Here is a 21,892-nt window from a genome sequence, read left to right on the forward strand (position 1 = left end):
ACCATTGAAAATATATTTCCATAACTGTGTGCTTTCAATTTGTTTTTACCTACTGGGTGGATTGTGCACAATCGTTCGCGTATTTCTTAATAAAAATATGTTTTGGGTGCTCGAAGATCTTGTCTTGATATTATATAATACAATGTAACGTATGCACAAAACGCATGTGCGTTAAGTCAATATTTCCACCTAAACTGAGACTTCCTTTAAACGAAAATTTCCATAAAAGTGCAAAGTGTAGTCCCTTATCATCCTATGCGAACTACAAAGGCAAATCTATGACAACTCTTTGCGCACATGCATTAAGCCCAGTGTTGCATAATCACGGCTCATATTGTACCAGGCGCAAAAATTTGTATCACAACGTCAACATATTGCATGGCATCAAATACCAAAACTTTGAGCAACTACACATTTGTGAAGGGTAGTTGAACAGTGAAAACCGTTCATAACGATATAACTTGTATTATTTCTAACAGAATATTGAATACCAAACGTATTTGTGTTTGCAGTTTTGACAAACACAATTTTGAAGGACATTTAAATTTGAAGTTTTTTTTAGGTTGAAACAAAGCTTGGCAGTTCCGTTAATTGAGTTGTGTACGTTCATGCACTTATGACAATTAGCGTGCGTTGTTCGATGTAATATGATACTGTTATTACTATTCAACACTTCCATAAGTGCAGTAATGATCTTTTTTAAGACATGGCCATTGTCATAGCACAATTGAAGCACACCGGAGCTAGTTAAAGTCAAGGACAATCGAATTAAAAGACGTATTATGTATTCCTGCATAAAAGTACCCATGCATACATAATTGTTATGCATATTCCGATCGAGACCGAGTTAATTATCTATGGTCACGCAATATCAAACGGGCTTGTTCATAGTTTGGTAAAATGTCAAGTACGAGTACGGGTTTTACAAATATATCGTTAAAACACTTGTCTAAATCCCCTGCTCTAATTGTAAGGCGTTAGACACTGCTTCCAAAGGTCATGGGGTAGAATCCCGGGGCACACAGTATTTCTATTCATGTTTTTACTGGCTTTTTAGCTCACCTGAGCGATAGCTCGGGGTGAGCTATTGTGATCACTCAGCGTCCGGCGTCCGTCCGTCTGTCTGTCTGTCTGTCTGTCTGTAAACAATTTGTAAACATCTTCTTCTACTAAACCATTGAGCCAATATCAACTAAATTTCATGTGGAGCATCCCTAGGTCATGGGACAAAAGAATTGTTAAAAAAAATTTGATCACATAACCAAGATGGCCGCCATGACCATATATGGCAAAAACCTTAAAAAATATTATTGTCAGAAACCGCTCATCAGATTTTCAAAAAATTTCACAGGGATGACCTTTGAAGGCTCCTCTGAAAAAGTTGTTCAAAGAAATTTGATTCGTCAAAAAACATGGCCGCAGGAGCTCGTTGAACTTTGCATGTTTATTCGTTTTTGCCTATTTTGTGAAAACTTTCAAAAATCTTCCACATTTTTTGTCCGATCCTTTCCAAATTTGCACAGTGTCTTTATATCAATGAGGACACGAACCCTACAAAAAAATGAGCATTATTGGTCCATGAAGTACAGAATTACCTCCCCTTGAATTGAGAAAATGGTGTTATTGCAATAAAGTCCAAATTTTTCATCCAATTCTTTCCAAACTTGTTTATATATCAGATTAAAGAGAATAAAATTTTCTTTATTATGGTTTTTCTTTCATGAAAATCCATAAAGGATAAGTGTTATTAACAGTTGCTTAATTAATGAACAATGCGAATTATCGGTATTGATTTTTTTCCTGACATGCCGTCCCAGATATTAACCGCTTTCAGCTGTAGACTGTGCATCAATACATCGCCGTGTTATTGACCTGAAAAATTTATACGCAGTCGGCATTAACACCGGTCATCGAGACAAATTACTGATGTGAAAACAAATCGTACATCGCAGAGGATTAAATAAACAATTACATCTGATTAAAGATTAAAGATTGCTGCCGATTTAAATCAATTTGAGTACTTTTTGCGTATATTTGATGCCGAATGGGAAGCTGTGTTTAGACTTAAGTTGAGAAAAATGGCAACGAGATACTTGCCTGTTGGTAGCTAAAGAAACTTCAGCGTACAGTTTATAATGGGTGGCCATTCCCCGCTGTAGTCTACGGGCGGGTAGTGAACTGGTTTGAGAAGTTTGTAAGAAAACCCTGAATTATCAGTCTTGTGGGAAGAAGGCATTGCGTCTCCACGCAGAGGGCCCTTATCACATAAAGAATATAAGAACCATCAAGACCAACCAGGTAGGATTTTTATTTTTTTTAAACTAACACCCCGAATTTGGTCGTATTTTCTGTTGCTAAAGTTTACTGTTTAGGTTGTTTTGCATCAAAAATCGGCAAGATAGATCTAGCAAATTTGCCATTTTTTTTTATTAATAACGTATGATTCATTGATTGTGAGCTTTTAAAACATTTTGTCCTTTGAATAAAGTATAAATCAGGAAAATAATTTTAACAGTAATTGAAAATACGATCAAATACGCCATTTTTGCTGACTGGGACAGGTCTTTTTTAGTTAAATAAAATGTTTTATTGTCCCCAACATATGAGCCCAGCAGCAAGAAATGTTTTTTTTTTTACTTTTTGTAAAACAAATATGGGCAACCTACCGTAATCCAAATTCGCCGACACCTTAATTCGACGATGTTCTAATTTTATCGATTAAATGGATGATTATTGTCTTGGAATCATTTCAAAGTAATACAGCCGAGTTTAAAATTATTATTTTGTGCTATTAAACATTCATTATTTCTTAAATTATTTGCTAAATATTGCTTCATGTAAGCGTTACATCGTCAAATTTGGGTCACACCAGGATACAATTATTTAGCATTCAAACAACGATTGGGATAAAAACTAGGGGAACCCATGCTGAAATTTTCAATTTTAACTGTTTAGCAGAAGCCACCATACCCAATTTTCTTAGGTGTATGTGGAGGCTTCTGGCAGCATGATTCTGTGAATATAAATGGTGACATTTGATTCTGCATTAATTAAACATGTATTATTGACTTTTTTAAAGTATGTGTGAAAAATATAATTTGTAACCACTGTTACCGGTTTTATCTGGTTCTTCAAAAGCAACACCTGCAGTCGAGTCCATGCCAGACAGAGGGTGCATGTGAATGAATTGCTTTTTGACTAACTTTGTGTTCTTTATCAAATACATGAAGATTTTTAAATATATGTGTATGTTGTTTTTTTAAGAAAATAGAATCATCAGAACAGGTACAGGCACCCTTTAAATGTGTCAATCCAGGAGCTTCTGGGGGCCTCTGGCCCCCTTGTCCCCTGGACCCACCGAGGGCCCTGCGGCCCCCTGGCCCCCAGCTTTAAGTTCAGGATTTTCAAAATATCCAACTTTGACCCCTGCAAATGCTTTGCTAAAACTTTGGCTAGTTTCTAAAATTTGGCTACACAAAATTCCATTTGGCTAAAATGTTGGCCACAGAAATTTTTGGGCTAGAGGAGCCCTGTTTGGATTGTATTTGGGTCATCTGGGGTCAGCAACTAGGCACTAGGTCAAATAATAGAAAAACCTTGTGTAGACTATAGAGGTCACAGTTTTCATCAGATTTTATTGAAATATAGTCAGAATGTTTGTCTTGTTAAAATCTGGATTGGGATTGACTTTGGGTCATCTAGGGTCAAAAACTAGGTCAGATTAAAAAAACAAACTTTTGTAGACAGTAGAGGTCACAGTTTTCATTAAATCTTTATGAAATTTTGCCAGAATATTAATCTTGATGAAATCTGGGTTGGGATTGTATTAGGGTCATCTGGGTTCAAAAACTAGGTCAAATCATAGAAAAACTTTGTGAAGACAATAGAGGTCATAGTTTTCATATGATCTTAATGAAATATGGTCAGAATGTTTATCTTGATAATATCTGATTTTGGATCGTATATGGGTCATCTGGGGTCAAAAATTAGGTCACCGGGCAAATTCTAGTAAAACCTTGTGTAGATTTAAGAGGTCACAGTTTTCATCACGTCTTAATGAAATTTTGTCAGAATGTATTAATTAATGAAATTTGGCTTGGGATTGTATATGGGTCTAATAAAATTAAAGTTCATGAAGCAAGGTTAGTCAGGTGAGCGATTCAGGGCCATCATGGCCCTCTTGTTTTATTTATTTTAAACAAGCCTAAATATAAAACCATTGCTTATAAATAGTTTCCATAACACTTTTTAAAGGAACGCGACTAGGTACACTTGTGCCTTAAAAATACCACGAACGTCCCATTCAAAATAACATTCTGTTTCCACATTGACTAGTTGCGTGGCTGTTTAACGTCCATTCATTAATCACATTTATTGTTATGTTGTTACACTAACCTGATATCGGAACATCACAGAAAAAGATCATTAAGCAGGTGCATAAATCCCAAAACGCTTATTATATATCCGAATATCCGTGTTTGTCTTGTGTGTATCTTTTAACCTGACAAAAATAAACTTAAACGCAACTATACGCTCGAGACACTAAACCATTTTTAACCAATATAGTAGACAGTGTGTCACAGTAGTCGTAAATAAGTTTTGAGTTTACACTGACCCGACTGACGATAATGATTTTGTGCTAACCCTTAATTCTTGTGTTGTTCAAGATTGTCCTTGGATTATGAGCGAGGTTTAATTGTTTTATTGTACAACCCATGAACAGATCATACGGTCGTTGTCTGCAATCGATTAAAATCTTCTGTATCTTTGTTATCGTAAATTGTTTTCATTGTTAACAATACACATCACTCCTTTTTTTAGAGAGTTGCTGATAGAGATTTGTATTTTTGAAATGTGTGCGTTTCATCTCCAATAGATCTATACTGCAAATCATTATTATTCGAATAATTGTCGTCGATTTCGTTGGTTTACCGATCCTGGACATTCACCCTCTACCACTTAGATACGTAGTTAACCATTTACCACTTAGATACGTAGGTACACCTTTACTGCTTAAATACGTAGTTAACCGTTCACCACCTAGATACGTGTTTAACCCTTTACAACTTAGATACGTAGTTAATCCTTTACAACTCAGATACGTAGTTAACCTTTTACCACTTAGATACGCAGTTAACCAATGACCACTAAGATACGCAGTTAACTCTTAACCACTGAGATACATAGTTAACCATTTTCCGCTTAGATACGTTGTTAACCCTTCACCACTCAAATACCTAGTTAAACCTCTATCACTCAGATACGTAGTTAACCCTTTACCACTTAGAATCGTAGTAAACCCTTTACCACTTAGATACGTAGTTAAACATATATCGCTTAGATACGTTGTTAACCTTTAACCACTCAGACACCTAGTTAAACCTCTATCACTCAGATACGTAGTTAATCCTTAACCACTTAGATACGTAGTTCACCCTCTACCATTCAGATACGTAGTTAACCCTTTACCACTTGGATACGTAGTAAACCCCTTTATTGCTTAAATACGTAGTTAACAGTTCACCACGTAGATACCTATGTTCACCCTTTACCACTTAGATACGCAGTTAACACTTCACCACTTAGATACGTAGTTAACTCTTTACCACTTAGATACGAAGTTAACCCTTTACCATTTAGATATGTAGTTAACTCTTTACCACTTATATACATAGTTAAATCTTCACCAATCAGATACCTAGTTAACCCTTCCACTCAGACACGAAGTAAACACTATTACAACTTAAACATGTAGTGAACCCTTTACTACTCAGTTACGAAGTTAACCATTTACCCCTTAGATACATATTTAACCGTTTCCACTTAGATATGTAGTTAAACCTTTAACTTTTAAACCTTTTTTAAACCACTAAGATACATGTTTAACTCTTTACCACTTAGTCACGTAGGAAATCATTTTCCATTTAGATACAAAGTTAACCCTTAACCACTCAGATACGTAGTTAACCCTTCACCACTCAGATACCTCGTTAACCCTTTACCACTAAGATATGTAGTTAACCCTGTACCACTTAGATTCGTAGTAAACCCTTAACCACTCAGATACGTAGTTAACCCTTTACCACTTACATACGTAATTAACTATTTACCACTTAGATACGTAGCTAACCATTTACCATTTAGATACGAAGTTAACCATTTACCACTTACATACGTAGTTAACCCTTTATCACTAAGATACGTAGTTAACCCTTTACCACTAAGATACATATTAAACTCTTTACTACTTAGATACGTAGGTAACCATACGTACTTTACAATTTACCACTTAGATATGTAGTTAACCCTTAACCACTCAGATACGTAGTTAACCATTTACCACTTAGATAAGCAGTTAACCCTGTACCACTTAGATTCGTAGTCAACCATTTACCACTTAGATATGTAGTTAACCCTTTACCATTTAAATACGCATATAACCATCTACCACTTAGATACGTAGTTAACTATTTACCACTTAGATTCGTAGTTAACCCTTTACCACTGATATACGTAGTTTACCACTTAGATACATATTAAACTCTTTACCACTTAGATACGTTGTTAACCCTTTACCACTTAGATACATATTTAACTCTTCACTTAGGTACGTAGTTAACCATTTACCACTACGATACGTAGTTAACACTTTACCACTTAGATACGAAGTTAATCATTAACCACTTAAATACGTAGTTAACCCTTTATCACTTAGATACGTAGTTAACCATTTACAACTTAGATATGTAGTTAACTCTTTACCACTTAGATACGTAGTTAACCCTTTACCATTCAGATACGTTTTCAACACGTCGGAAAATGACCAATAAAAATGTATCATTTTTTCCAAAAATAAGAAGTCCGAAATATAAGTAGCAACGAACACAGTCTTATTAAAAACAACAATAAGAAATGGCATCCCTAACACAATAAATAATTTTATATATTTGATTGCAAAGTTATTTTCTGCATTGCTATGTGACGTGGCTTTCTTTAACTGTCGTCTGTTAGATCGCCTGTTGTGTTGTATTTTTGCCATTGATTAGGTGAATTGCTTCGGATTTTCTCTCAAAGATAAAGTTAGAGGGGTTCATGGTCATGCATTTTTCATTTAAATAAACCGAGTGAATTAGATTTTCATTTATTCATTTAAGTATCTGTTGTTTTTTTTCAATTTTAAAACATTATTACAAAGGTATTTTACATTTTATAATATCATGTACGGTATTTTGTGAGTGGGAGCAAATTTCGCATATGGAAAAATTCCTTTTTGATTTGTTTTTCTTATTGTTACAGGAGCTTTCAGCAATTATCCATTGAATCAAATGTATCTGTCTGTCTGTCTGTCTTTTGTCTGTCTGTCTGCCTGCCTGGCGACCTGGCTGCCTGCCTGCCTACATGCCCGCTTGCATGCTGGCCTGACCGCCCTACCGCCTGCCCACCCGCCCGCCCGTCGGTCAGTACGTCCGTCCGTCCGTCATCCATCCATCCATCCATCCATCCATCCATCCATCCATCCATCCATCCATCCATCCATCCATCCATCCATCCATCCATCCATCCATGTATTACATATATAGGCATTAATGACACACAAAATAGCTATATCACAGAAACAAAATGCATCTTTCAATGTTCAGTTACTTGTTTATTTTGGTTCGAAATCCGAAAGCAGTCATTCAATTAATCAAAATACAATGCTGGAGATAAAGCATGAATTCAAGCGGGTAAATCAGCAAATGTTCATCGTTATGATATGTTTTTTTTTTCTTGTAGTACATGAATTATGACATACATAGCAATGTGTCTGTTAAAAATTGTATTTTCAGATTGCATTAATTCCATATAGTTTGATAAACTAATTCTTTACCGGTAATACTGTGTAACATTTCATTTTCAAATATCATTTTATAGTGAACATTATTATTGTATACAATGTAACTAATATTCATAACAATGCTGGCATTTTTTTTGTAAAAAGGTGTCACTTCTGGCTATGCCGTCTGCCTGATTTAACTTCTAGCCTGTGTGTAGAAAGTCTGAATAAATGTATTAAATCTCAAACTTTTAAAACTGACATAGTTTATATTAGGTTTTCATTCAAATTTACAAAACATATTGATAAAAAACTTGTAGCTTGGTTTGTATAGAAATTAAAGGAAAATTAATTAAATGTGAGCTACATTAAAACAATAGCTTTGTTAAACCTCAACCTGTAGATATGACAAGATACGTGCTAAAGATCCACCTATACTTAATCCAAATGCAAATTATTCAAATGTGTATATTATTTCTTTTTCCTTGCCTTTAGCTAAACCTGATATTTTTCGTCATCTGATCCACGTTTATGACAATAACGACCTTGGTTTTAGCTGAATTTACATAAAGTGCAAATCGTTTACAGTATTCTTCCAACTAAAACACGTCTTTCTGCATTTCTTCTTCAGATTCACACATAATTGCAATATCGTCGGCATATATTAGCAAATACAAATTTATGAGATATACAACATATATCACAGGGACGTATACATTAATGGTAGACAATTAACACCGGAATATGTTAAATTAAATGATATATCAGACATAAACGTAGACCAATCTTTGAGTGTGAGATGACACATCACAATTGTCTATGCTGAGTTTTACAGAATACCTTGTGCCATCGTGGTTTCACATTTAAGTCAGAGGGCGACAATGAGATACTGCAAAAGTACGATGACGACAATGCGATAGTACGATGACGACAATGCGATAGTACGATGGTGACAATACGATAGTGCAATGGCGACAATGCGACAACGCGATAGTGAGATGGCGTCAATGCGATAGTACAATGACAGTGCGACAATGCGATGGCGACGGTGCGATAGTATGATGGCGACAATGCAACAATGCGATAGTGCGATAATACGATGACGACAGTGCGACAATACGATGGCGACAGTGCGATAGTACGATGGCGATAATGCGACAATGCGATAAAACGATGACGACAGTGCGACAAAACGATGGCGTCAATGCGATAATACGATGACGACAGTGCGACAATACAATGGCGACAATACAATGGCGACATTGCGATAGTATGATGGCGACAATGCGACGATGCGATAGTGCGACAACACGATTACGACAGTGCGACAATACGATGGCGACAATGCGATAGTACGATGGCGACATCGTACTATCGAGTTGTCGATTTGTCGCCATCGTACTATTGCATTGTCGCCATCGAACAATCGCGTTGGCGCATTGTCGCCGGCGTACTTTCGCATTGTCACCATCGTACTATCGCATCGTCGCCATTGTACTATCGCACTTTCGCATTGTCGCCCTCTGAATATTAATGTGTAAACACGATGGCCCTAACGGTATTCAGGAGAATTTAATAAAAAATACATGTTCAAGTCGTTCGCTAAGTCATAATTTTCATACAAGTACCGACAATCATAATACATAAGTAACGGATTTTGTAACTTGTATCTACTGGTTAGCATATACCAATATAGGTAAAAAGAACTTGATGCGCGAGGTACTTGTACAAGGATTGTTGGTAAGTGAATCATTTTTACATTATTTTCTATTGCCAACGAATAAAACTTACTAGGTTGGTTTATACCTCAAAGCGCAATTCAACTGAGTCCTTTAACATGTTAAATATTTAACAAACACCAAATATTACAAAAATAAAGAAGAACACCTTCTAACGAATATGTCGACTGATAGGTAATATGAAATGCAACTCTCAGCGCCCAACGTGGGTTTAATTATAAACGACTTGCCGGTACAGAATAGTAAGTCAGTGTTTAGTGCGGTCTTCTAGCTGGTTACGCCGCCTGAAATACATGTCGACATTGCAATAGAAGAAAATGTTTATGACATCGGCAATTAAGTAATGATCTTAGATAAAAAGAAACAGCTACCGGTATGTATGAACTTGTTAATTTCACAATCGCAGTCCAATAACTAAAAGAAAAATGCCACCAATGATTAATTGAATGTATTTTTGCATTTTGTATGACACACGCAGGTCTTTTTGTTAGAACATTGAACATTAAAATATAACGGTAAAGGTCTTAGGTAAAATATTTAATACAGTGCCTGTAAACAACATTAAATATATTGTACCAAGATGGATCAGAAACAAACAAATAATTTAATGTAAATCTTAAGCTTAACAATGATTACCATTTGTGATGAAAGATGTGAACCAACAATGCTGAGTAAAGGATTAAGGCGGGAATACCCACTACTGGAATAACGATGTAAATCGGAAACAAATAGTCTGAAAAAAAGAGTAAAAAAAGTATATATCTTTTGGACAAATGTCGCTAACTTATAACCTGAATTGTTTTTTTTATACAAAAAACCGACATTGCTTAAACTGATTGCATCAGAAAGAATTATCTACAAAGTGTGCGCAAACTCCTCCTGTGTTATTGAAGTACTGGTTGTATAATTGAGTGTAGCAGCATCCATCATGTACATGGTAACCTGAGTTTTTGTGATGACACGTAACATTTAAAGCTTATTGCTTTTTATACAAAATTATTGATTAGTATACAGAATTAACTGTTGAAGTAAAATATCTGCTTTGGAACCATATCGGTTTAAGATGCATATCAATACTGACATGCATGTTTGTCCACCACGTATATTAACATCGATCAACAACAACAAGAAAGCACACACAAACACACACTCTGACCAATATAATATTTAAAGCCAAATGCTTGATTGAAATCAGGTTATGATCTAAACCTGGAAGATTCTAACCTCCACTTTTCTTCTCAGTAGAACTGTTATATTCCTGGGGACCAGAGGAATGTTCACATGTGAAATTATTCGCAGAGGCAATGCACGTTTCCCCTGTTTTGCATGGATTGGGTTTACATGGCTTGACTGAAAAGTATATCGAATAGAATATTATGTGCGTTTTCTTTACAATTGTGATATCATACGATGAAATTATTGTATGTTGACTCTAGTCTTGAATGTGTTTCCTTGTACTGTATAGGCCAGCGGCCACTTGCCAAAATTAGAATAATATCGGTTGTTAACCTATCCTGAAAATGCTGCTTGAGTTACATTATTCGAATATAAGACGATATTATACAACTTCGTAAGATAGTTGTGCTTGCTCCTGAAAGAAAGTCAAGCAATGGGTATAGTCATCGTTTAAAGGAGGGGACAAAACCGTTGTTGAAACACAGAAACATCTTAACAGCATAACATATTTTATGACCGAATTCTTGAAAAGGAAGTACGATGTTTTAGACACAATCACATTTTTGAATACATTCGCTCACATTTGAAGTGTCTGGGAATTAAACCTTCTTTCTGATACAAAGCTTTAATCATCTTAACCGCTTCAACAAAAACTCTAAACTATTTACGCTGACTGTTTGTTTTGTTCAGGAGTTGGCAAAGACGCATAGATTTAACAACATTTTATGTTTCAAAATTATAATATTCTTTATCAGTGTGTCACACTGTTGCACAATTTCTACCACTATGTAGGTATTTCCTTGTTGCAGTCTAATTTTAAATGCCGACACCATCGTGTCCATCAGCAAACTACTCTTACCACTTGATAAACTAGTAAAACGCATGGGTTTTCTTTATTTAATGTGCTTAAAAAGTACATGGTGTCTGACGGTGCTATATCCATATCAACACGATAATTGATAAGTATACACTGGCCAAATTATTTCATGACGGATCATTTTTGTTAAACATACGTAACGATGCTACAGAAGTTGGAACTACCTACTTATTATACAGCGAAAACCTTATTAATAAGACATGTAATTTACTTTATTACTCACCGATAACATAATTGTACATCCCCAGATGTTATCGACGGATGTAATACCATAATAATTTTTATTCTCAAACGTCATTTAAGCAATCAAACTGTCATACATTTCTCCAAGTCACCCTCATCAAAATTGCATCATACTCGCGAACGTTTTGACATTCCTTTCTGCATGCATATGACTGAATAAAGTGTTCATAATTAACAAATTAAATCTGTTTATATACAGTTACCTTGGTCACATGTGTCTCCGACCCAACCTTCATTGCACGTGCATGTAGAATTGGGTCCGCTTCTATGACACGTTCCATTGCTGCAAGGTGATGGAATACACGGATCCGCTGCAAGAAGGATGAGAATACAAACAGCACGTTCAATTGGTACTTCAAACAGGTTTGATTGGTTATGAACTTTAAAAGGTATAAGTAACGATAGAAATTGAACAAGCGAAACAAGTTATAAGGACTAACAACGCAAGACATGCTTTTGTTGGTACCGTAAATACTCTGAATTTTTGGGCCTCTAAATTTTCAGACAACGCTCTTTTTTGTACACAATAATTATTGTTCGTGATTATAAACTTTCGAACATAGTGGTTTTCGTTCATAATTAATGACTCTTAATTTTTGGACAGATAAGTTAAGAATGTTCTTTTTTAACAGAATTCAGCCCTGTTGTTCTCATCTGGTGACACGATCACGCGTTTTTACAACTGGATTAAGATGATACAATCTGCCTTTAGGTTGTTAACCATTTCGTACATTTTCGTAGTAAATAACTATGAATACAAGTAATCGACAATGGATGCATTCAACAGATTAAAGTCAAACATAAATATAAGTAATTTATATTGTACGGCTGGGTATTTTACAATTTTAAGGAGCAGAACTTTCACCATAACCAATACTCATGTTAAATATATAAGAAAAAGAACATTGAACATAAAGCTATCCTCGCCACTGCGTATACCGTTATTTTTAGTATTTGTAATCCAGAAACGTTATTTTTTGTTTGGAAAAAATAAAATTTTGTATTTAATCTTCAAACTTAAAAAAAAATAATTGGAAAATGCGCAAATCGCAAGCCTAAAATATTAGGTTTTGAAAAAATAAAATGAATATTAGGTTTGAACTAAAGAGATGACATACATTTTCTTACTAACTATATATGCTTTGATACGATTTTGCAAATTGTCATGTTTTAATATGTGATTTAAATACAGTTTTCTTCACTTGACATGTTATCATTAATTGTGGAAAATAATAGAAATACTGATTATAATGTTCAATAATGTTCTTTCGAGTATCATCAAATGGAGAGTGCGACATTAATCATTGATACTTTGTAAGGGTTATATCTGTGTAATAGAACTAGCGATGATACCCAGGTTGTGACTAATTATGTTTGATATTCATCAAAATGTAAACCATATGAAGTCAATTCATTGTGTGAATGAATACAGCATTATGTATATAAATAACGGTTTGGTAAGTGTTATGCGTAACAATGTTAAGTTCAAGAGTGTATTTATAACAAATATAATTAATTGTATTGATCACCGATTACGCAACTGTTCATCCCCCAATGTTTTGTGGATATAATACCTGCCGATTTTTAAAAGTTTGAATTTCTTAAATTCCATGTGTTCAATCAAACTGGAATATTGTTCATAGTCGGCTACACAGAACTGTACTAATGTATTTACATAATTCAACGTATATAGACGATTACTTTGGTTACATGTGTCCCCGAGCCAACCGTCATTGCAAGAGCATGTGTAATTTGATCCGCTTTTATAACACGTTCCATTGCTGCAAGGCGATGGAATACACGGATCCGCTGCAAGAAGGATGAGAATATAATCAATACGTTGTATTGGTACTTAAAAAGGGAGTAATAATTTGTAAACGATACTGTATATTAATGATCATCGACATTTATACACTATTTGTAAACACAATGTGCAAACACTTGTCCTTCAATAAAATAGATATGAACACGCACAACAATGAATATGTGCGATGATCGAAAAAACGGCGGCGAATTAAAAAGACTTGCATCTGTGCACGCATATTTACAATTAATAAGTGTGCATCTCATTAACGTGAATATAACAGTTTCAGATAGAAACTTAAGCTGAGTAAACATAAATAATTTCGAAGACTAGAACTTTCATCATAACCAAAATTTAAGTTCGATACATGACACAAGGACCAATGTTCGTCATTTTGATCCCGAAATGTTTGTTCTTAATTGTCGGGACCAGAGAAATATGTTACTGTTTTCTTTCTCTCATTTGTCGTTACACCCTTAGTCGTTTAAACAGCTACGACAAAACCTTAGGTGTTTCACTCTAATTGCCTTTCAGAAGTACGCTAGGACGCGCGTCTCACACCATAGATTTAACTGCATTTTATGCTGCAAAATTTTATATGCTTAAACAGTTAGTAAATATGTTGCAATTTGTTTTGCCATTATGTAGGTATTTCCTTTTCACAATCTTGCAGTCCACTTTTAACTGCGTATATCAACGTTTCAATCAGCAAATTTTGTACCACCTGCCGAATTAAAACGAGCCGGGGTTTCATTTATTAAATGCGCTTTATAGTACATTGTGTCTAACGGTGTTAACAAATGTAGCGATGCAACTCATGTTGAAACTACTTACTATACATAGAGCGTTAACCTTATGAAGTCCTTTTATTTGTGGTAAATGCATAATCCTTTAAATAACACATGCTTTGTTTAAAAGTTTGTGTTTAGTTCTAGATTGAATATATAAGAATCATTATTTAATTTATTACTCACCGATAACACAATTATTCATCACCAGATGTTATTGAGGTATATAATACAATTATAATAAAGTTAAATTCTCAAACGTACATTAACGAAATCAAACTGCCATACAGTTCACACAGTCACCGCCACCAAAATTGTATCGTGTACGTGAACGTTTTTATAAAAATTCGTGCATGCATATGAGCTAGTGAGGTGTACAAGAAATAACACATGTAATCTGTTCAATATATTCAATTACCTTGGTTACAATTGTCCCCGAGCCAACCTTCATTGCACGAGCATTTGTAATTGGATCCGTTTCTATAACAAGTCCCATCGCTGCAAGGCGATGAAATACACGGATCCGCTACAAAAAGGATGAGAAAAGCATAAACATGTTCAAATAGTACTTTAAATAGTTTTAATAGTTTATTATCTGTAAAATACCTAAGTAAGAAAAGCAATTTAACAATCGAAACATTTTTTTTAGAAGGAACAGCGTCCGCCGTTTTTGTTTTAACCATAAATACTTTAAGCTTGCGGACCCTTAAATTTGTGTTTGCCCCCGCCGTTTCTTACAAACATAATTATTGTTCGTTGCTATTTATTTTCGGACACAATATGTAAGAAAGCTATTTTACTAGATTTCAGTCCTGTTGTGCTTATCTGGTGACACTCCGTTTTACACTTTGATCAAGGCCATGAAACCTGGCACACAAATGAACCATTATATTTTCGCTATGTAGTAATAACAATGTATACCAGTAATAGACAATGGTTTAACATATTTGCTTTGAAACGATTTTACAAATGTTAATTTTTGAATTTGTGAATCAAAGACAAGTTTCTTCACGTGACATGTTATAATTAATTTCGGAAAATTAAAGGAAGAGTGATGATAATGATCAATAATGTTCATTTCGAGTTTTATTACCTAGTAAGTGCGATATTAATCATTGGTATTTGGTTTCTGTAATGTATGTGTAACAAAACAATCAATTATACGCAGATTGTAACTAATTATTTCTTGCTATTCATTGAACGTAAAGCATATCAATTCATTTCATCAATTTTTATAAATCAGGTTTTAGTTAGTATTATTCATAATAATTTTTAGTTATAGAGTGTATGTATAACAAATATGATTTATTGTATTGATCACCGATTACGCAATGTTCATCTGCTCAATGTTTTGTAGGTATTATACCTGTCCATTGTTAAAAGGTTCGAAAAACATGCGTTCGATCAAAGTGTATTATTGTTCAAAGTCGGCTACACCGAACTATACTAATGCATTTACACAATTCAAGGTATATATACGATAACCTTGGTTACATGTGTCCCCGAGCCAACCGTCATTGCACGAGCATGTGTAACTTGATCCACTTTTATGACATGTTCCGTTGCTGCAAGGCGATGGGATACACGGATCCGCTACATGAGGATATAATAAATACGGTGTATTGGTACTTAAAAAGGGAGTTATATTTTGTAAACGATACTGTTTATTAATAAGCATCGAAATTAATACAAACTATTTGTTTACAATGTGCAGAAACGTGTTCCAAAATAATATACATATGCACACGCACACCAATGAATATGTGCGATGATCGAAATGCCCGCTAGGTTATGTTAAGGTCAGACTAAGAATAAACAAGATAAACACAACAATTTAACATAATGCGTTTTTACTACTGGATTAAGGACATATAATTTGGCACACAAATTAACTATTACATTTTCGTAATGTAGTGAATAAATATGTAGACCAGTATAAGACAATGTTTGTCCACAACAGTTTAAATTGAAACATAAATAAAAGTTATTGATAATATACGGCTCTAACAACAACAATAAACAAACAAACAACAAGAATGCCAATCAATAATATGGATGACTTATGATGGGGAATTTTGCAGAGCGAAACGAGCGCACATGGTTATTTCCAGCACACAATTCAATAAAACTGTTACAACGCGTGTATATACTTATATTGCACGTTTTTCCAAGCCATCCTGAAGTACATGTGCACGCAAAATCTGTTCCGACTTGAGAACACATTCCACTGTTTAGGCACGGTGATGATTTACACGGGTCAGCTGAAGTTAATAAAACAACAACACTATTCAGTCAGTAATTTTACGTATCCTTTCAAGTTTCAATAAAACTTTAAAGAGGTAGAGAAGTATCGTTAAAAGTAATTGGTGAATTCAACACACATTCGTTTTATTCAATAGCCCTTTTGTTCTATTGTTTATTTTTTAAATTTATATTTCAAGAGCATGTTATAAAGTTAACAAAATGACATTACCTGATTTGCACGTGTTCCCGTACCAGCCTACATTGCACGAACATCTGAACTCGGTTTCAATTACGTTACACGTACCTTCATTCAAACACGGTGCAGGTCCACAAAGGTTCACTTATTTGTTAAAAGAAATATCTTACCCAATGCACAGGCATGTTCTGCTATTAACATAAATTCAGTATATTGTTACTTTGAGTCAACTGTAGCATGCGCTTGCTGGTATCTGTATCGCTAGGATCCATAAATTGCGTAATCGTGAAAATAATTCATGGTAAAACATTTCTTCCAATGAAGTGTGGGAACGAGAAAAATAATTCATTGCAAGACATATTACTGTTGTGAAAAACAGTAGTTTGATATTTGTTTATAATGATTAATATGCGATCTGAACGAACACAATGATTTCAATTAAATTCAATTTAAATTCAATTTAAATTAAATCAATTCAATTTCGATCGTATTAATGCCTATTCCATTATATGTTACCTTTAAAGGCTAACACGATTTAGGTTTACCTGTATTACACATGTCCCCGAGCCAACCTGCATCACACGAGCAGATGAATGTCGTGCCATTGACGTAGCACGTGCCTCCATTTGAGCACGGTGACGAGATACAGGGATTAACTGAAAAGTTTGAAAATATATATAAAACAACACATTTACTACTGCCTTAAAACAGACAATAAGCATCAATCAGTGGTTGGAGAACTTAAGCACGTACATGATTTAATCTGTCTCGTGAAAACCAATAAGTCGTTGGAAAGAGAAAAACATTGGTTTTTTCATATTAATATCATTGACAAAAGCAGCATGATACAAGTATGCAGCGACTTAAAAAGACTTGCATCTATGCACACATATTAACAATTAATAAGTGTGCATCACATTTACATGGATATAAGTGTTTCAGATAAAAAGTTAAGATGAGTAAAAATACACAATTTCAAGACTAGACCTTTCATCATAACCAAAATTTAAGTTCGATACATGACAAAAGAAACATTCACAATAACTACATATACTGTTAATTTTCGTCATTGTGGTCCAGAGACGTTTGTTGGTAATTGTTTGGACCAGAGAGATAGTTGTATTTGCTCTCATTGCAATGTCTAATACAACGCCTTAGTTATTTTAACAGCTGCTCCGAAAAGCCAACATGTTTTACTCTGATTGCCTTGTAAGAAATGCGCTAAGACGCGCGTCTGACACCAAAGATTCAGTATCATTTAATGTTGTGATAAAATGATGCTTAAACAGTATGAAAATATGTGACAACAATTTTTCCATCATGTAGATATTTCCTTTTGATAATCTTGCAGTCAACTTTTAACTGCGTGTATTTTCGTTTCAATCAGCAAACTGCTCTTACAACTTGCTGAATTAAAACAGGCCGGAGTTTCATTTATTACATGTGCTTTAAAGTACATAATGTCTGACGGTGTTAACAAACGTAAACATGTTGACACTACTTACTATTCATAGAACGTTAACCTTATGAAGTCATGTCATTTGTGGTAAATACATTCTCATTTTAATAAAACATGCTATGTTAAATAGTTTTTGTTTGGTTCTAGATTGAATATACAATATCTATTATTTAATTTATTACTCACCGGTAACATAATTATTCATCATCAGATGTTATTGAAGGATATAATACACACATAATACATTTAATTTCTCAAACGTACATTTACGCAATCAAAACTGGCATACAGTTCACACAGTCACCTCCGCCAAATTGTATCGTGTACATGAACGTTTTTATATAAATTCGTACATGCATATGAGCGAGTGAGGTGTTCAAGAATGTACACATGTAATATGTATATATTCAATTACCTTGGTTACATGTGTCCCCGAGCCAACCTTCATTGCACGAGCATTTGTAATTAGATCCGTTTCTATAACAAGTACCATTGCTGCAAGGCGATGAAATACACGGATCCGCTACAAGAAGGATGAGACAAGCATAAACATGTTCAATTAGTACTTAAACAGGTTTAATAGTTAATTAACTGTTAAATACAAAAGTAAGAATAGGAATTTAACGATCGAAACAAATTTAAGGAAGGAACAGCGTCCGTCGTTTTTTTAACCATAAATACTTTAAGCTTGCGGACCGTTAAATTTTTTTGGACACCCCAATTTCTTACCATGATAATTATTTTCCGTTGCTTTTAGTGTTTGGACAGAATATTTCAGAATGCTATTTTAATGTTGTGCTAATCTGGTGACACTCCGTTTTGACAACTTGATCAAGGTCATAAAGCCTGGCACATACAATTAAGACAATGAACAATTATATTTTCGTTATGAAGTAATAACTATGTATACCAGTAATAGACAATGGTTTAATATATTTGTTTTAAATCGATTTTAAATGTTTTTATTTTTGAATCTGTGATTCAAAGATTTTTTTTCACGTGACATGTTTTCATTAATTTCGGAAAATAAAAAGAGTGATGATAATGTACAATAATGTTCATTCGACTTTCATTACCTGCCAATTGCGACATTAATCATTCATATTTGGTTAGTGTAATTTCTGTGTAACTGTGCAACAGAACAACCAATTATACGCAGGTTGTGACTAATTACTTTTTGCTATTCATACAACGTCAAGCATATGAAGTCATTTCATCGTGTACATTTTTTATCAATTACGTTTTAGTTAGTATTAATCGAAATACTGTTTAGTTCAATAGCGTATGTTTAACACATATGATAAGTTGTATTTATTAATAACCATCGACATTGATGAAAAATATCAATAAAACAATGTGCAAACATGTGTTCAGAAATAATATGGATATGCATATGCACAACAATGAATATGTGCGATGATCGAATTACACGTTATTATCAACCTGACGATCAATAGGTTTAAATAAATCTGTTTTGATTCTCAATAAGAAGGATGCGAATTTAATAAGCAAGCTCAACAATTTGCACTTGGCACGTTTTTTGGTACCGTAATTACTCTAAGTGTTCGTACCCTCTAATTGTCGACCCCCCCTGTTTTTTTTTACCAAAATAATTTATTTTTATGTGACTCAATGTTTTTAGCCCATCTGGTTTCCGTTCACAATTAATGACTCTCAATATTTAAACAGATTATTTTAGAATTTTTAAAACCAAATTCATCCCTGTTGTTTTTAACTGGTGACACTCCGATCATACGTTTTTACAACAAGACTAAGGTCATAAAACCTAGCACACGAATTCCTTAAGGAATTGAACCATTACTTATCGGCATTAATATAATTAACTATGTATACCAGTTATAGACTATTGTCCCCCTCAACAGTTCAAATTGAACCTACAAAAAGTTATGAATACTATACGTCTCCAACAATAATAAACAAACAAACAAAAAAGAATGTCAATCAATGATAGGGCTGACTAATGACGGGTCAGTTTGCAGTACCAATCGAGCGCACATGATTGTTATTTTACATCATGCAATTCAATACAACTGATACACAAGGGTGTATATACTGATATTGCATGTTTTCCCAGGCTATTCTGAAGTACATGTGCACGCAAAATCTGTTCCAGTTGGAGAACACGCTCCACTGTTTAGACACTGTGACGTGCTTGCCAGTATCTGTTTCGATACAACCCGTAAGTTATGTAAACGTGAACATAATTCGTGATAAAACATTACTACCAGCAAAGTTCCGGAGCGAGTAAAATAATTATTTTATATTGCTGTTAATAAAACACGTTGTTTAATGTTTGTCTAAAACGATGAATATGTTATCTGAACGAACATAATGATTTTAAGTAAACGATCATATGAATGCCTGTTTCATAAATTAATTTTTCCTTTCAAAAGCTATAAAGATTTAGGTTTACCTGAACTACATCTTTCCCCGAGCCAACCTGTATCACAGGAACAGGTGAATTTCGTGCCATTACGTAGCACGTGCCTCCATTTGAGCATGGCGAGGATTCACATGGATTAACTGAAATGAATTAACATACATATAAACAAACAACGCCCGAGAGAAACAATACGTCGTAGGACCGAGATACACACATTGGTGTCGACATAATAATACCATTGAAAACAGAAGCCAATCTCCACGCAGTGTTGTCGTTCCTTGCTCTCACATACAACTCTGCGAAATGCTCAGCTTGCCATTTTACCTATAAAATAGGTAAAACCGAACAAACGCATTCAATGTATATTAGAATTGGATAATTAAGATCGCATGCATTTAATTAAGAAATATGACTTTTAAATGTACGATAAATCGTGCAAAAACTTGCGAGTTTAATGCAACTCTTTGGAACTATTTTATTGCCCATTTACGCAGATGGAATCATTCCACGCACTTCACAAATGTAAACAATTGAACATAATTTTTATTGAGTGACGTTAGGAATTACTTCGACGTGTGTATGTATGTTGGTTTCTTAACATCAAAAAACCATATCAATTTTATAATAATGAATTAAGACTGATATAAGATATCATGGTATGAGATGGATATCTTTAATGCAGTGAATGCATTCTAACCGTCGTGCAAGAGATTGTTTAGTATACTGTAACCTCAGTGATGAACGCTTGGAATGATCATGACATGAATGAGGTGCTTTCATAACAATAGTCCGTTCTGAGCCCAACACAGAGGTGAATGTAATGTAACCGTCGTGCAAGAGATTGAACAGAGGCATGATACAAGTAAAAACCGACTTCAGAAGATTTGCACCAATTAACAATTAATATTAACAATGAATAAAATAAACAATTTCAAACACAAGAACTTAGAAATAAAGGAAAATGCGGAAATCGCAATGAAGGCAATTTTCTAATGTTTCTGGTAAGGTGTTTGTGCAGGTCGGAGAAAAAAATATGGCTGTTTACAAAAAACAAATACAAAATGTATGAGACTTTCCGAATGTATGATTCATGATAATTTAGTTAACTGAAGCCTGGTCCATGTTTGCAAGCGTATTTTATAAAGT

At 34.3% G+C, this 21,892-nt stretch overlaps 1 protein-coding gene across 1 annotated transcript in view; it reads right to left on the reverse strand.

Annotated features, from left to right (window-relative positions):
* Positions 1–7,649: 7,649 nt before the first annotated feature.
* Positions 7,650–21,892, reverse strand: part of LOC127858346 (fibropellin-1-like) — a 142,694-nt gene continuing 128,451 nt past the window's right edge. The window contains exons 15-24 of the mRNA XM_052395401.1: positions 18,758–18,865; positions 17,429–17,539; positions 16,594–16,704; positions 15,929–16,036; positions 14,862–14,969; positions 13,553–13,660; positions 12,055–12,162; positions 10,780–10,905; positions 10,192–10,288; positions 7,650–9,839 (exon numbers count right to left, since the gene is read on the reverse strand). Of these exons, the coding sequence (XP_052251361.1) occupies positions 9,803–9,839; positions 10,192–10,288; positions 10,780–10,905; positions 12,055–12,162; positions 13,553–13,660; positions 14,862–14,969; positions 15,929–16,036; positions 16,594–16,704; positions 17,429–17,539; positions 18,758–18,865 (1,022 nt within the window). The 3' untranslated portion in view covers positions 7,650–9,802. The remainder of the gene's footprint in view (positions 9,840–10,191; positions 10,289–10,779; positions 10,906–12,054; positions 12,163–13,552; positions 13,661–14,861; positions 14,970–15,928; positions 16,037–16,593; positions 16,705–17,428; positions 17,540–18,757; positions 18,866–21,892) is intronic.

The sequence above is a fragment of the Dreissena polymorpha genome, chromosome 14 (genome assembly GCF_020536995.1).
Source record: "Dreissena polymorpha isolate Duluth1 chromosome 14, UMN_Dpol_1.0, whole genome shotgun sequence".
Taxonomy (NCBI): Eukaryota; Metazoa; Mollusca; class Bivalvia; order Myida; family Dreissenidae; genus Dreissena; species Dreissena polymorpha.